The sequence below is a fragment of the Protopterus annectens genome, chromosome 7.part0 (genome assembly GCF_019279795.1).
Source record: "Protopterus annectens isolate FY-2018-M chromosome 7.part0, PAN1.0, whole genome shotgun sequence".
NCBI lineage: Eukaryota > Metazoa > Chordata > Ceratodontiformes > Protopteridae > Protopterus > Protopterus annectens.
In genome coordinates this window covers 750,527,655-750,545,608 of record NC_056739.1, presented here as the reverse complement: position 1 = coordinate 750,545,608, position 17,954 = coordinate 750,527,655, and the positions used below count along the sequence as shown (strand labels likewise).

General features: G+C 43.9%; 1 protein-coding gene across 1 annotated transcript in view; it reads left to right on the top strand.

The window, feature by feature from the left end:
- LOC122806671 (cytochrome b5 domain-containing protein 1) overlaps positions 1-17,954 on the top strand; it is a 474,473-nt gene that overhangs the window by 288,277 nt on the left and 168,242 nt on the right. The window contains exon 3 of the mRNA XM_044077282.1: positions 1,417-1,635. Coding sequence (XP_043933217.1) covers positions 1,417-1,635 — 219 coding nt within the window. The remainder of the gene's footprint in view (positions 1-1,416; positions 1,636-17,954) is intronic.

Here is a 17,954-nt window from a genome sequence, read left to right as displayed (position 1 = left end):
ACCGATGCCGAAGTAACCGTCGGTGCTGAAGAGGTTTGAATCTTAGTCAGTTCAATGACTGGCGGCATCAAAGTGGTAGTGGTGGTTTTTGGAGCTGAAGGTAATGATATTCCCACTTTCGGTACTTTTTTCTTTCAGTTAAAAAAAAACAAAAAACGTCGGAACCTGCGTATTTTGAGTTTTTGCTTCATGTGCCGTAGGGGAGTGGCTTCTTTTCTTTATATCTGGTTTAGGAGATTTTGAAGTCTCTGCCTTAGATAGGGCTTCAGTAAAGGGACATTTCAATAAGCCTTTTGCTATAAGTTTATTGAGCCTCTCTGGTAAAATATGGTACTAAAGCCCAGACAAATCATACAAGTTATGTCCAAGTGAGGATCTCCCAAACAGTACACGCAAGAAAGATGCTCATCAGAATTGGGCATCTTTCTTTCACAGTCCTGACACTGCTTGAATCCGGATGTCTCCTTTTGTTTCTCTACCATATCCAAAAAATAGTTGTCACAGATACAGACACACACACACACACACACACACACACACACACACACACACACACACACACACACACACAAAAGGAAGAAGGAAAAGAAAGGAATTGTGTGTGTGTTTTTTTTTTTTTTTTTTTGTTATATAGATATACCAACAATGGTATAAAGATAATACCTAAACGGTTAAAGGAGGAAGGGGAAAGAGAATACCAACAATGGTATGTGAGGCTACCAATGGTAAAAAAGAGAGGGAGAAGGCCTGTTCGCAGCGATGGTAATGAAAGTTACCATAAGGTAAAACGGGAGGGTAGAAATAATTGGAAATACAGTCACTCATTCAAAGTCATCAAAACTAACCAGTAAGAGTTTTAAGCAAAGTTTTTAGAAACGTCAATGAAAAAATAGAAATATTAAGGCACTTCGCTGAGAGCATCATCTGACACGTTCACTTTTCTACGTGGCAAGCAAGGTCTGAGGTAATGGGAAGAGAGTCATTGTGGGTAGAGCCTTAGCTCGAGGGTTTTTGATTGGCACAAGCTATGTATGATGACCAAGTCGGTTCCAAGAGGCTCGGAACTGAACCCATCAGTCAGTCAAGAATGAAGATTGACAATATCTGATGCATTTTTTCTCTCTATTTATTTATTTATACATTTGTTAATTTGGTAAGTACTCTGGTCTGAGGGCCCTTTTTAGGCATGCCCAGGTCATGGTTGAAAAAGTTTTTTTTAGCCCAACTACAAAGTCAACAGATAACAACACGATAGATGTGGTGGCATGTAATTTTCATTATGTAAGTCATATCTAATTAGCACTGTATTTAGTGAATGGCATATAATTAGCTGTATGCAAGGCCAGTTGATGAAAAAAATGTGAACATTCTTGCAAATAAATTGTTGCTAAATATTGCTTTCTAATTTACTTTTAGATTCAAACTCACATAGATGCAAGGGCGGAGTGTAAAAAATATTGCACACCAAATGGTCGATTCTTCCACATCCACCCTGCCAATCCTCATACAGACTGGGCAAATGATTTTGGGCAATCATGGTGGAAAGACAGCAAATATGAAGTGGGAGTATTATCTTCAAAAACCAGGGTTATTCGCATTATAAACACGCTTACATCTCAAGAGCAGAGCATTGAGGTAAAAGGAATGTGATGAACGAATACACACATGGGTGAATGTCTAACAAGCTTAAACGATGCCAGCAATACAGAAGCGATACTTGGAGTTTTGTGCTTCTGAACGCCTATATTTGTAGCTTGCTTGATTTGGTGAGGGACTGGGCCATCTGGAGCAGTATATGAGCTATCTGAAAAGCCAAACAGAAGCAAGTTATACAAGGAAAATGTAAAACATATGCAGCCATTTGCAACTCTTTTGAATGAAAGTGTATCTCATGACTTGCATGTGTGCTAACTCTACCCTTGCCCCTACCCCAGCCCCAACCCTACCTTACTAAAAACACATTCTCTAATAGAACCACTAAACGATACATTCAAATGTGGACTTCAAGTACACCATTACAGAAGCAAAATGCTAAAACTATCAGTTTATCTAGCCCTTAGTCTGACCCTAACCCAGAAATACTTGTACATAGTCTCATTCCTAATGCCAAAACCTTTAGTTATAGCCAAAGGTTTTAGCATTACAAAACCCATTTACCATAACATCAAGCACATCCCACACACTGAAGGAATATTTGCTGTTCTTGCATTAGAAATCTTCTGCAGTCAAAACTGTCTGTAGTAAACTGTATCAATGAAGCATACATTTTAAAGTGTATATGGTACTTCAGCGGTGGTGCAGCGGTAGCGTTGTTGCCTCACAGCAAGAGGTTCTCCTGTTCGATTCTCGGCTGTAGTGCGGGGAGTGCCTTCTGTGTGGAGTCTGCATGCCCTCCCCACGGTTGGGTGGGAGTTCGAAAGACATGCGTAAATGGGCGTGCCTTCGTTGAAGGTTAGATGTCGAGCTGGTACCTCGGCGTTCGTGAAAATCTACTGCCAAGCATTAGCGGACCGGAGTTCCTCTGTGGCGACCCCTAACTGGGAAAAGCCGAAAGACAACAACAACAACTGCACCTATATTTATCTACTATATCTGTGTGTGTCTATATATATATATATATATATATATATATATATATATATATATATATATATATACATATATATATATACATATATATGATATGTCTGCGAAAATGGGGAATATAATTGCTTTAAATATGTGTATTTGATATTGTCAATTTTGATCCTATCCTCAACAGATAAGTTCACATCCGATCCTCAGATCCACCTCGTCCGTTCCTAAAGCTCGTGACAACCAAAAAACTCTCGAGCTTCTCCCTTACTCATAATAGATCAACCCTAAGTTACGTCGGGTCTCGTTTGTCACTTTACATGAAAGATGTGGTTGACCTCACTGTCAAGCTTTAGATAAATAATCATTATTATTATTACCTTTGTTTCTTATGATATTTCCAGATATTTCTGATACTTTCTAATTTTTCCCTTACCCTTTTACAAAAAGAGTAAATCTTCTATAACCATAGCTGGTATTTTTTCCTCATTTTTCGTACAGTATTGTACTTCTTTACTATCATTAGTAAGTTTTTACCTTTCTGTACTTTAATGTAGTCCCTTTTATTACCATTGTTGGTAGTTTTTCTTTCTGTCTGCCTTTCTTAAAAAAAAAGCTCTGTTCTTACTTAACTTTGTTTATTTGCAGTTGATAGCATCATGTCAGAAAAAGGCTTCACTGGATTTAAAAAGTGCATTAAGTGTGGGCATAAGCTTCCAATGTCCAATGCCTACACTTTGTGTGTTTACTGCCTTGGGCAGTTACATTTGCAGGAAGATCATAGATCATTCTGTCTGTCATGGCTTTAACCCAGGGCTTCTGTTGAGAGGAAGAACAAACTTATATTGAAAGGTTTGCTCCCTTCTGCTTTCGGAGAGGCAGGATCTGGGGCTCAATCCCCCAAAAGTAAAGACTTGAAGTCGTCTTCTCTGAGACCATCCACATCATCCACACAGGTCTCAGAGCAGTCTAGGAAGAGCTCCAAGTCGGATCCAACCTCACCCTCAGATCCGAAGAAAAAGAAAAAAAATCGATGCACCCAACTTGCTCAGATCTGATGAAAAAGTTATCGGATCCAACTATCTCCATCCCTACCGTCTCAACTCTTATTTGTCTACCGAGGACAAGATGCTCACCATTTGTGGATTCGTTGCCTTCAAGGGTGCCCTCACCTTTTTTGGACCATCCCTGACCCAGGCCCCCCTTTATTATTTCCACTCATTCTTCCAGACGTTTGATGGAGGAAGATGTGGAAAGGTAAGATCCTCTTGGAGCAGAGTTAGATGGGTGTCTTACTGGCACCTATCAGATCTGAGGTGTTGGAGTCGACTCCAAAGTTGTCGAAGCCATCTCTGCTCCTCAAAGCCTTGGCATTGGATAGCTCTGGCTTCCACCTTGGAGAGATTGCTTTCAGTGAGGGGGAGAACAGCAGTTTAAATGCTTGTCTTTCTCTGGAGTGGTCTGCCTTTGAGGCTATGAAGAGATTTTTTTCTGCCCTGGCAGAATGGACGGATCCAACCCTCTGGGATCTTCAGCCTTCTACCTTGATGCCTCTGTGCTCAGAATAGGGACAGCCAGGGTATTTCAGTTTCTTCCGAGACCAACCAGGAGCACCCCACTGAGGAAGCCCCTAGAAAGAAGTATAAGAGGAAGCACTTGGACTCCCCAGAAGAGCTGGTCACAGAGGATATGGACTTCAGTGAAGGTGAAGGGTCCCCACACTCACCTCCTGAAGATGTTTCATTTTGAGACATCCTTGAGATCCTGAAGCAGAGATGTGATTGGACGCTCAGCGACCCTTCATCATAGGAGTCTGTATTCCTGGAGGCTTTTGGTACTGGCCCATTTGCTTCCTGGGTTACTCCACATGCTGACAAACTTATTGAGCTGGTCTCTCTCTGGGCATGGAAGGAACCTGACATAGTTGAACCCGTACCCAGAAGATCGGACAAGATTATAGCACCACCTTCTGGGTAGGAGTTATGGGCTAAAGGGGTGCCCGTTGATTCCATGGTTGTGGCAGCAGCCACCAAAAATGAACTTGCCGAAGAGAGTTCCACTGTTCATCCCCCTAACAAGGAGTCTAGGGTGACAAACAAGTGTCGGAAGTATGTCTATGCCTCAGTGACCTTCGCCTTAATGTCACTGAATTATTTAGCACATTTTTCTAGGTTGCAGAGGGATTTGATTAACTCATTAACCCAGAGTACCTTCTCATGGCGCCTCTGTACTTAACACCAAGCTAGCCAAGAGAAGGAATTCCATCATGTTAACCCCGAGTGTCTTCCAGCAGCGCAATTACTTTTACAGCCCTAATTCGAAGCTATTGTTGAAAAATAAGTTGAGAAAGTAATTGAATGTTGTCAGTTACCTTCTCAACTTTGGATTTAGAGTGGAGTTACCTGATTGTCCTATTGGACTTTTATAAGTAAATCGGGTTGAAATGCTCCCTGTCTTTTCTTATGATTGCAGTAAAGCCGAGTCTGTCTGCGTTTCCTAAATGAAGCGGTGTCAGCCAATCGGATGCATACATGATCTACATTGTCTTACTAAGTTATATTTTCTTCACTATGTGTACAAACTGGTTACACATAGCCTCGCACTGATAGTTTGTTTTTTTTTGTTTTTTTACAGAGTTACAGATACAGAGGTGTGTAGTGAATGTTTGTAGTCAATCCTTTCCCTTCCATAACCATGACCAGCATGTTTCGAGTTCGTTAGTAGCGCTTGAGAGTGTAAAATGTGACAGGATTTTTTTTTTTAGCTAGATAGCATTTTAGTTTTTCCTATTACTCCATGCAGATTTTAGATTGTGAACCATGCACCCCCTTTGTACGATTGTGGGTATAGCATCGCTAAGCCACAATGTATCTCTCATGCCTTTCACATGTGAATGGCATTCTTTTATTAATGGGCATGTCCACTTCTAGTTAACAAGTGTAGCATAGATACTCAAACTAGTTAGCCCAAATAGGGTAATCACTTATAACCACACAAGTGCAGATGTCTGTAAAGTTCGCAGAGCATGCTCCACATTGGTGAACCACTGAGCTTTGTTTCCCGGCTCTCCTTTTTATTTGACTGTGAATTACTGGCAAAGACTAACGTTAGAAAATGACAGTTACTTAGCACACAGAGATAACATATCTACCTAACTACACATTCCCCTTTACAACACATAATATAGAACTCCTCTACTCATAAAAACGTTGTATTACTGTAATCTAAAATAATGTAATGGCAGCTTATTTTTTCTGTGATTGCGTGTGGGAGTTGTTATGCAGACCTGGGGGCTCGAACAGTGAACTGTGTCTGAATGGGGCGCGGGAGTCCGTATGACAGCATCTACTGTATTCTCCCCTTTTGTATTGGAAAGTCACAAGTTTCTGATGAAGGCGGTCATTGGGAGGGTAAAGCCTCTCCTGTGAGACCACTTGTCCCTGCCCACAAAGCAAGGGAAGTAGCAATACATTTGTGATACATTTGCCATTGCCAAGCAGCTCATCGACTTGTAAATGGCATGTGCATTCTCATCATATTACTCATTTTAATTCACCACTTTTGGTTTTTAATTTAAATATATCTAATTGCTGAAGTGTTTCCTTTAGTCCAGAAAATATATGCATGACAGGTGATCCACTGTGGCGACCCATAACCGGGAAAAAAGACGAAAGAAGAAGTCCAGAAAATGTATGCAACTTACAATTCTTAGTCAATCAACTCTTTTTTTGGTTCTGCCCTTGAATAAAAAGGTTGACCACTATGGTGCGTGTCCGTGTGTGAAAAGGGAGGGGTGATGCTTGCCTTCATTTCTAGTGGCCTGTTTTTCCAGTTCAAGGTTGCATGGGAGTTGGGACCTAATCAAACAAATAATGGGTTTTGCAGGGTTGCTCAGGAGTGAGATGGAAAGGTCTTGCAGTACCAGAGAGTGAAGTGAATGGTTATTGAGCAGTGAGCTTACTAGCGGTTCTTGTCATCCCATCATAGTCCGGACAGTATAAAGTTTTGTGCTTTGGAAATCCAGTGGGAAGTTTAAAGCTTTGTACACTCCATGATTGATTTTTCATTTTGTGAAATTGCTTCTCGTGTATGCGTTGTGGCTGTGTAGGATAGGATTTTGGACTTCTTCGGAAGGATTTTAATTAGCTGTTGTAGTTGTGAACTTTTCAATGTATTTTTTAGTCTAATTTCTGTTGTGAGTGGAGGACCAGAAGGACTATAGTAGCAGTTAATAATCAGAGTCAAAGCAAACTTCTAAACACTTCTTACGTTGTGTAAATGGTTTGTTTATTCCATCGGCACCTACGTCTGCTATTCCGTCCCACCTCACGACATAATTTGTTAATCTGAGCGACTTTTCCCTGTGTTTTTGTTTTTTAAGAGTTTTTTGATATTTATCTGTATAAGGTCGTCTAGGAACAATGATGGACAGAAACGGAATAGTAACTAAGGTGCAGAGCCGCATGCACGTGGATTCCTTTAGTAGTAATTACAGGCTAGTGGGCAAAGAATTGGGCAGGTACGATTTACAGAAGTCTTTGTGCTGTGCTAAACTATACATTGTGTTTTTGCAAACCTGATAAATTTATGCATTGTGTTCTTAAAAGGCTAAGTGCCTTGAAAGCAGTGATTCCCCCCTCCCCAACAAGTCAGTGAAGTAGTGAACAGTTGCAACCCTTGTTATTTAGTTATTACGTTTTTTGAGGTGATGTACTATTTGTTTAGTTAAATCAGTGAATAGTTCATACTGGTACTGTTTCATACACATTTGCCCTGTGTTATGCATTTCTTTGCTTTGTAACTTTAACTATTGTTGTCCTAAGTTTGAATTCTTTCTGTAACACACAAAGTTAATGGCTGTATGCTGTAGGTAAAATGCTTTTCTTCCCTAAACCATGCCTTTATTTCTGTCTGTGGTTTAACAAATTTTCATAGTCAGATCTTTGAGACTGATGCTAAACAGCTTAACAGTTTGTCTTTTTTTTGTCTGTGGGATAGTTTGATGGCTGTCAAGAGTTTATTTTTGTTTCTTTCAGACATATCTGAAGTGTTGTCTTGTTTTTGGTTTGTTAAAATTTAATCCCCCCTTCTAGTTATACAGATGTGTTCTTGTTTTCAACTTTTTGATCAGCATAGGCACAGAGCCTTCTGCCACTGTCCTCACTGTTAACAGGCTGTAACTGTGGATCAAGCCTTCTGACACTGTCCTTGCTGTTAACAGGCTGTAACTGTTGATCAGGACATAATTTATCTTCATTAAAATTAATAGGGGCAGATTCAGGGGTGCACATTCTGAGGGGAACTGGATTAGTCAGAATGGACAACGGAAGTCATTACTGTTTTTGTTGTCTCCAGAAATCTTTCCCTAGAGTCCACCTGGAATTTTAGGTAGCTGGAGAGACTGTCCCATCAGTTGAGGATAGAATGAAAATTGATACCATCAGATAAAGAAGTCATGTACTTACCTTAATGTTTCATCTGTGTTGCCCATTTTCATTTTTCCTCAACTTCCCACCCACCAACCCCCATCCTTTCTATTTACAAATTTCTGGAAGAATGAGTTCTTAAAGGAACATCACTGCCATTTAGATTGAGCTCCAGATAGAGTTTCTTTCTCTATTCAGTATTGCAGTTTTATTCTTTCTTATTTATACATGATAAATATTTCCTTTCTGGTAAGAATCACCAAATAAGATCTGAGATAACAGAGCTGGTACATTTTGGGTGAGAGAGAAGCTTGAGAGTTTTTTGGTTGCCACGAGCTTTAGCAATGGCAGAGTTGGAGCCAAGGATCAAATCCTAACCAATCAGTTCTGGAAAAATGAAAATGGGCAACACAGATGAAACGCTATGGTAAGTACATAACTTCCTTTTTGTCTTTAAGTTCTCAGACTTAGCCCAGCACCAGCAACTGACTGCATTAACTAGCATAATGAGAAAGCAATTACCTATTTTATTGATGTATAAAAGGCTGTAACATGGAAGGCAGAAATCAGGAAGTTATTTCCTCAGTCTGGAGGATTGCTGTGGGGTAGAGCAGGGTCCCTCCTTAAGATTTGTGCTTCCTGTAATTGAAAGGTCCATTCAGGTGCTGTTGTGGATGTGGCCTGAAGGAAGATCAGGCAAAGAGATTTTTTTTTCTTGTGAAACTGGAAGGAAGGCCTAGCCATGGTCTGTAGCCATGACTTGAATTATACAGTCCGTTGTTGGAAAGGGTATGAGAGACCAAGTGTATGTGAAGTAAGTTTGGTGGATTTAACTGTAAGTACTGTGAATATACTATTTGAAATTAACCCTTATATCACTAGGTGGGTTGCAAATTCGCTCACAGATAGAACCCGGCAGTGTGAAAGTAGCGGACTCCAAGTCAGACTGCCGACCAGTCACTAGTGGAGTCCCACAGGGATCGGTCCTGGGTCCTCTCCTGTTTGGCATCTACTTCTCAGAAGTCCAGGCCAACATGGAGGGACTCTGGCTGACCAAGTTTGTAGACGACTGCATGCTGGGAGCCATTATTAACTCCCCAAGTGATGTAGACATCCTACAGAAAGGCTTCACTGAGACTAATGACTGATGTCGAAACCATGGCCTTTAGCTTAATGCTAAAAATTGCGTCATCATCCCCTTTGGGAAAACTCAGTTCCCATCAATTACCACATTGATGGGAACACTGTACACTGAAGGGGGAACACACGTTGACAGCAACCTCTCCTTCAACCACAACATTGCCACTGTGGTCAGAAAGTCCTTCTCTGTGGCACATCTCATTACCAAGGGTTTTGCATCAAGGAAGAAAGAGATCATCATCTCTCTCTACTCTTTTAAGATTTAGGCCAATCATCAAGTATAATGCCCCATTTGGCATGTACCTCACTAGACACATGCAACAGCTGGAAAGAGCACAAAAGTACCTCACGAAGAGGATCCTAGGCCTTAAACACATGTCCTACATGGACAGACTCAAAAATTTATAGCTATTCTCTGTCTCATGTCGTCTACTAAGAGGCGATCTCTGCTTGACTTATAAAGCCATGTCTGACCCAGCTCTGTTATAAATGCTACATACAAAGAAATCCCAATCCCTCAGCACCACACACTCCAGAGACCTCAACCTCATTACCACAATCAACAGAACATGCTAGAGGGACAGGTTCACAACCCAGAGACTGCCCGTGCTCTGGAATAGACTTCGCGTGCATGTTAAGCAGAGCACCTCACTGGCCCTCTTCAAGAGGAATCTTGATGAGTGGATGGGAAATAGAAAGTTCACTCTGCGGATCACTGCAGTGGCTCTACTTGATAGAGGCACTGGGAACTAACATGCACGATGCCACGGCCATTAGCCTAGTACACACCTATGAGCCTATGAAAGCCAAATTGTCTATCTTTTCATTTCCTTTTGAAAATAATGCACACTAGAGACAGAGATGCACAACATCTTTTAAGATTTACCACTGGTGGTGTGTGCACTGGCAATTTGTCTATAAAACAACAGCTCCTCATTGTTCCTCTTCTGCCCAGAGTTTGGACAGTTGAAGATAAATGTTCATATTGAGGTTGTGAGGCCTTCGTGCCTTGCTGTGAAACCTGCAACTTGCTGTTCCCTAAGTTGGGAGTGTCTGTTATTACCTGACGTGCTCACTTTTATAACAGTATTTTTTCCTTTCTGCTTTTTCTTCAGTACATACAGCCATGAAGGTATTGTTGAAAGCAAAGACCTCAGAGGCAATCCAGCATTAAAACTAACAATGTTAAGTTGTCTATCTCTCCTTCATTCTTGCTGGTTGGGTTCGGAGCCGATCCTCGGCTCCGACTCAGCCATCTTCAATAGCTCAAGAGCTGTTTACTGGCTCGAGGCTACCCCATATCCCATTATGCCTGGCACTAGCTACCCAGATCTCATTTGCTGCTTCAGACTGCGAGGTTGTCTTACTGGCTCAGGCTTGTATACTTTATTGTATTTTTACTAATTTTACAAAATTTTTTTTCTTTATATTGTACTATTCCCCAAGCTAGATTCCCTAGATAGCATTTATCCCTCTTGTTTTTCTTGAAAACTCATTTTTACTTAGAGAGTTTTCCCCACCCCTCCTCCCTCCCTTCCTTTAGTGGTAGCCGTTTAAGTTAGAGGCTAACCCCTTTTCGTTTTATTCTAGTTGTAAAAATATATATAAATATATATATATATATATATATATATATATATATATATATATATATATATAATATAGATCGTTTTAGGTAGTGTCAGTAGTAGTAGTAGACTCGCTTAGTTTTTTGTTAGTGTGTGTTAGCTGTATAGTTTAGTTAGTTATACCTGCTAACCTGTTTTTTGGCTTGTGTGTGTGTGTATTTTCTCCTTGGTGTGTGTGTGTGTGTGTGTGTGTGTGTGTGTGTGTGTGTGTGTGTGTGTGTGTGTGTGTGTGTGTGTGTGTGTGTGTGTGTGTGTGTGTGTGGTAACATGTCCAAGGATACTAAAGTGTCCGGATTCAAGAAGTGTGACTTATGCTGTCAGAAGATGTCTCTGACAGATGGTCACACTTCTTGTGTCTACTGTCTGGGCGTGGTGCACCTGCAGGACTCTTGTTCAGTCTGTCATGCTTTCAGCCCAAGGGTCCTGCAGGAGCACAAAAATAAGTTAATCCTCCAAGTCACCCAAGTCTTTGGGTCCAAGTTCTGAGCTGTCATTGGGTGAAGCACCACCATTCGCCTCGGCTCCAGCTGGAGCTGATGTGCCTCCCTCACAGTCGGCTCCAACACGAACTTCGGAGCCATCCGTGAGTCGAAAAAGATCTAGGTCTCCCTCCTTGGAGTCGATACGCTCGGCTTCATGGTCACCTCTGCTCCAGTCAAAGCGCAGTCATAAATCCTCTCACTCCTCTCGGTCCAGACTTTCAGATCATGATTTGGAGAGAGTGGTCAGCAGGTTGCTGAAATCGCAGGCCCTGGCAAAAATGTCCAGCCCCCTCATCAGGTGTCGGCTCCGTCCACTTCTGCAAATATTCCTCCTCTGACTCCTCCCTTGAGTTCGGAGCCAGAGTTCGTTGGGGTTAGATTTGTGGAACTGTCGGCTCTGATACCTTCTCCTTCAGTTCCGTCGTCGGCTCCGATCCCATCGTTGGTCCCATCCTTGGAGGGATCTGGGCGCCGGGACTCCCTCATTGGCTCCGAGGGGGCGAGTGGCATTGGACCCTTGTCCGACCCCACTTTCCCTCTTGGAGCTTCGGCGCAGGTGAGCTCAGCTCCTACATCGGCTTCGGAGCTATCCCCCTTGGTGCCGAGAGGGATTCTGATTTCTTTGGAACCGGAGTCTTCTCTGCGTCCAGGTAGGGACGCCTTTGTGGTCATGAGGAGTGTACTGGCCCCTGAGCCAGTCCCACGATCATCCCCATCGGCTCCTCCCCCTATGGTGCCTGTGTCTGCCTCTGCCCCTCCTCCTGACCCCAAGCGTGGGGAACCCAGCGCTCCAGGGCACCCCTTTGGGTGTTTCTTCCTCTTCCGAGGCCTCCCCTGATCACTCAGAGGAGCCACCTCATAAGAGGAAGTGCAAGAGGAAGCACGTTGACTCCCCTGCCTCTGTCACATCAGATACTGACTTAGAGGATTCGGAAGGATCCCCGAGATCCTCCTCTGAAGATGTCTCCTTTTCAGACATCCTTGAAATCCTTAAGCAGAGGGGGAACTGGAATACCCTAGCCCCTTCTGAGGATAAGTTGTTATTTCTGGACGCGTTTGGTTCTCGACCCTCCACCTCCTGGCTGTCTCCGCCTTTCAACCCACTTATGTCTGTGGTGGCTTGGATGGCGTGGTCATCTCCAGACACAGTGGAACCAACCCCCAGGAGACCTGCTAAATTTATAACTGCACCTCAAGACAAACAGTTTTTATCTAAGGGCGTACCTGTTGATGCCATGGTGATAGCAGCAGCCACAAAGAAGGAGTTGGCAGAAACTTCGTCATCTGTCCATCCCCCTAACAAGGAGTCTAGGACTATGGACAGATATGGGAAGCGAATGTTTGCTTCAGTGACCTTCTCAATGAAGTTTCTGAATTATTTGTGCCATTTCACCTGCCTTCAGAGGGATCTCCTTAAAGAGCTTGGAGATACCCTCCAAGATCCATCAGCTGTGGGGGCTCAAGCTAAGGTGGCCTCCCAGCTGGCGACTCTGAATTCAGTTGTTAACTCCTCCATGAGGCTCATTTCTTATGCAGCCGATGGTGCGAGTAGAGCCACAGGCACAGGCGTCGCCCTTAGGAGGCATGCATGGATGCAGCTATGTAATTTTGCAGAACCCTTCAGAGCATCTTTCACCAATACCCCCTTTGATGGCTCCGCTCTCTTTGGACCACAGATGAAGGACACACTAACCAGGTGTGAACAGAAAGGCAAGACTCTCTCTGCCATGGGAGTCCATTTTTCCACTCCTTCCAGACCATACCCCAAGGGTCAGAAGAGTGGAAAAATGTGGTTCTGTAAATCCCAGGGAGCCTTGTCTGACACACGTGGTGAGTTCCTCTCCAGGGGCAGAGGAGGGAACAATAACAGATGCCGCCCTCGTGGCAGGGGTGTCCGCAGAACCAGGGCAGCAGAGAATCCTTCTCTGAGAAGCCCTTTCAGCATCCCTGAAGGGTTGCCCAACTGCCCGCCTCTGGAGGCAGTCGGGGGAACACTTTTGCTGTACCCCAAAGCCTGGCAGAATCTAACTCAAGACAAGTAGGTACAGTCAGTCATATCCGGAGGTTACAGAATTCCCTTTGCTCAACCCCCGTTATCGTCAAACAAGTCCCTTCCAGATGTTCCACCCAATCTAAGGGACCAAGCAGCCAAAGAAATTTCAAAGCTGCTACACAAAAGGGTCATCCAGGAAGTCTCAGCAGACCAGATCGGATCCAGAACTTAGTCAAGGTTCTTTTTGGTACTAAAAAAGACAGGGGACTGGAGACCCATTCTGGATCTCAGCAGACTAAACAGGTCTGTACAAAGAACAAAGTTTCGGATGGTCACGCTACAGTCCATTCTACCCTTCCTGGTTCAGGACAGTTGGATGTACTCTATAGATCTTCAGGATGCGTACTACCACATCAAAATGCACAGGCGCTCCAGAAAATTCCTTCGCTTACGGCTGGGAGCCAATCATTATCAGTTCAGAGCTCTGCCCTTCGGTCTCACCACAGCCCCCAGGGTGTTCACCAAATTCATGGCAGTGGAGACGTCAGGGATTCCAGGTGTTTCCATATCTAGATGACTGGCTCCTCACTGCTTCCACCAGGCATCACCTCCTGCAAGCCAGGGACTACACTATCAAAACTTGCTCCAGGCTAGGTATCACAATAAATTTCGAAAAATCTGCATTGTTGCCCTGTCAGCATATCACTTATAAAGGCGCAAATCTAAATACCAGGAACATGTTTGCGAACCTTCCACCAGAAGGATATCACTAATTCGCCAACAAGTACAGATTTTATTAGCATGCAAAATGATTCAAGTCAGGTTCATCCTCCGAACACTGGGTTCCATGGCATCAGCAATTCTTCTTGTCCCGCTGGCCTGCTTTCACATGAGAATCCTCCAGTGGCTTCTATTCACACAGTGGTCCTTCCAACAGCTTCCCATGTCTCACAAGATTATGATCACAGAAGCATGCAAGAAGCACCTCGCTTGGTGGATGGTCTCCCCATCAGTGTCCCAGGGCCGACCATTTGTGCCATCCCCTTCAGCCGCCACAGTGACCACGGACGCCTCCTTGATAGGGTGGGGCGGGGCATTATCAGGGCAGGACAGTCCAAGGCAGCTGGCAGCCTCACGAGTGCCATTTGCATATAAATGTCTTGGAGATGAGAGCCCATCTTTTAGTGTTGCAAGCCCTTCAGGACTCTTTCCCTCCTGGGACCATTGCAAATCAAACGGGCAATATGTCAGTGGTGTGGTACATCAACAAGCAGGGCGGAACCAGATCCTATCCTCTATGTCGAGAAGCACTCAGACTCTGGCAGTGGGCGATCTCTTCCCGACATTTTCTGATCGCAACGCACATCCCTGGGAGTTCCAACGTCATCGCAGACAGGCTCAGCAGAGCAATTCCCAAGCTCACGAGTGGTCTCTGAATCAGGTGATTGCGGAACAAATCTTTCGCAAATGGGGTCAGCCTTGTTGCGACCTGTTCACCACACCTTTCAACAGCAAGTGCAGCAATTTCTTCCCCCTTCTTCCACTTCCCGGCCACTCCTCCAGAGACGCTCTAGTCCACGATTGGCCTCAGGAACTTCTTTACGCATTTCCTCCATTTCCCCTAATACCCAAACTCATACAGAGAGCAACTGCGTTGGGTTGCAAAATGATCCTCATTGCCCCTTACTGGTCTCGACAGATATGGTTCCCATTCCTGCATCATTATCTTCTCAAGCAGCCTTGGGTTCTGGATCCTATTCCAGATCTACTGATTCATCACTCGGGCAGACTGCATCGATCCCTTCAAACACTCCAGCTCACAGCTTGGTTGCTCCACTTCCAGCCTTAACCAGGCTTCCTAATATTTCCTCCTCTGTGCGGGAAATTATTATCTCATCGCACAAATCCACAACTAGGAAAACTTACGCTAGCAAGTGGAAACATTTTTCTTGCTGGGCAGAGGCTAAGAATATAGATCCCTTTTCAGCTCCTGTCCACGAGATTCTGGAATTTTTAGCGGAACTCTTTCATTCTGGTTCCGCTTCTGCTACAATCAGGGTTCAGTTAGCTGCCATTTCAAATTTTCACATTGGGTTGTCGTCTAATAACATCATGCCTCACAAGCTGTGTAAAGCCTTCCTCAAAGGAACCACTCTGCTCAGGCCCCCAGTGAGGAATCCCCCACCTCTGTGGGATTTAAACTTGGTGCTAGCTTCCCTAATCTTGCCACCTTTTGAACCTACAGCATCTTGCTCCATTAAGTTTTTATCCTGGAAGACTCTCTTTCTGGTAGCCATTACGTCTGCCAGACGTGTTTCAGAGCTTCAGGCTCTATGTATTCATCCCCCATACTTAGTTTTCCATAACGATAGGGTTGCTGTAAGGACCAATCCTTCCTTCCTTCCTAAGGTCTGTACACAAAATAATTTGAATCAGTCCATAGACCTTGCTGTGTTCTTTCCTAATCACACCAATAATGCAGAATATAAATTGCACCAGTTGGATGTTCACAATGCAGAATATAAATTGCACCAGTTGGATGTTCACAGACAGCTGCGTTTTTATTTGCATAGGACAAAGGACATCAGGAAGTCGGACCAACTCTTCCTTTCCTATGCTGAGGGCAGACAGGGCCTTCCGGTCTCAAAGGTAACATTATCTAGATGGTTGTCTCACATTATTTTATTCATTTGCCAGCTGAGAAACAAGAAATTATCTACCAAATCTAAAAGCCACTCTACTAGGGCATTGGCTACCTCGGTGGCCTTCCAATCTAGGTTGCCCATGGAATCTATCTGTGCAGCTGCTATGTGGGCTAACCCACATACCTTCATTTCTCATTACAAATTAGACATTGCTTCCAGGAACAGGGCTGATTTTGGTTCCACTGTTCTGAAGAGTCTGTTCCATTGAGCCACCCAGGATAGTAGGTGCTAGGGACGCTGTCCCAACCAGCAAGAATGAAGGCGAGATAGACAACTTAACATAAAGAAGTTATGTACCTACCATAACGTTCCATGTTAGTTGTCTTCTTCTCGCCTTCTTTCTTGCATCCCACCCTCCATCCCCCTATCCTAGTGGATCAAGAGGAGCTCCCTTATTCAGATTTCATTGGCTGAACCTTCTCTGGTTGTCCTTTCTGCTTAGATAGCTTCATAGTTAGGTCCAAGGGGCTACTAGGGCAGAATTCTTCCTTAGTTATGTCTGGAATAGCTTTTTCAAATGAGATCTGGGTAGCTAGTGCCAGGCATCATGGGATATGGGGTAGCCTCGAGCCAGTAAACAGCTCTCGAGCTATTGAAGATGGCTGAGTCGGAGCCGAGGATTGGCTCCGAACCCAACCAGCAAGAAAGAAGGCGAGAAGAAGACAACTAACATTGAACATTATGGTAGGTACATAACTTCTTTTTATATGCCAACAGCATTCTTCTTGAATCGCACCACTCCCTCTAACCTGCAATGCTCCCTCCAACATTGTTTCTCTGATCTCTGAACCTGGGCAGAGAAAAAACATCTACTCATTAACCATAAGAAGACCAACTTAATGCTTTTCTCAATCCCCAGCAGGCTACCAAAGCCAAAGGAGGTAGAGTTTCAATATATATTAAAGACATACACACCTCCAGGCTGGTCAAACAGTATGATGCACAGGGGACACTCCAGGTGCAGTTAACCATTGACAAGACCCCTAATCAAATCACAGCTAGCTACCAGTCCCCAAGTCTCACTCAAGATGCCCAATCCGCCTATATGCACCTGTTCAAATCTATCAAGATTCAACCCTTTACCCTGATCCTGGGTGACTTTAACTACCCAAGCATAGATTGGAAGAACTACTCATGCCAGAACACAAATGCCCAGAGATTCCTCAACTTTGTCACTGCAAATGCCTTGGAACAGCTAGTCAGTGTCCCCACAAGAGGTTATGATATCTTGGACGTGGTATTAACCAACATGAGTAACCACTGCAGCATCCCTACAGTATCATCCTCCCTGGTAAGATCCGACCATAAAGCAGTCACTTTCGAAGTCACCATCTTCCCCAACCCCCCTCTAGCTAGGGTCAGACATAAAAAGTTGTCCCAAGCTGATTAGAGCCTCCTGAGGGATGATATAAACAGTTTCACAGCTCCCCCCCCCCTCTGTAGGAACTGGCACAATATCCAAAACTACTCTAAAGCACTATATGAGCATTTATATAGAGGCATGGAATCAGGGATCCTCCTCAAGGAAGAGTAAACCTGCCTGGTGGACATCTGCAATAAATAAACTCTATAACAAAAGGAAAAAATTGCTATCCAAGACCAAGAACGAGCAGGTGCCCAATTGGAAGCAATGTCTCCTTAGCCTGAACAAGCAAATAAGAGCACTAGTGAGAGCCTCCAAAGCAAACTTCAAGTCCAAATTGGCCACATCTACTAGAGACAATCATAAGGCCTGCTTCACATATGTCTGCAATCTCAAAGGAAGCATGTAGATCTGTTCAGAACCGGTGGTCAAGGACACTACATATACAAATGCCGTAGATATAGCAAACTTGCTGGCTGACAGATTCAGCAAAAACTTCACTTGTGTCCCCCCCCATCAGTAAATCAGGACATCCCCAATACCTGCCCCCTTCCCCTTATATCTAGGGAACAGGTCATCATTGTTCTCTCAAAGGCAAAAAATACAGCCTCCATGGGACCCAATAACATCCCAGACTTCATCC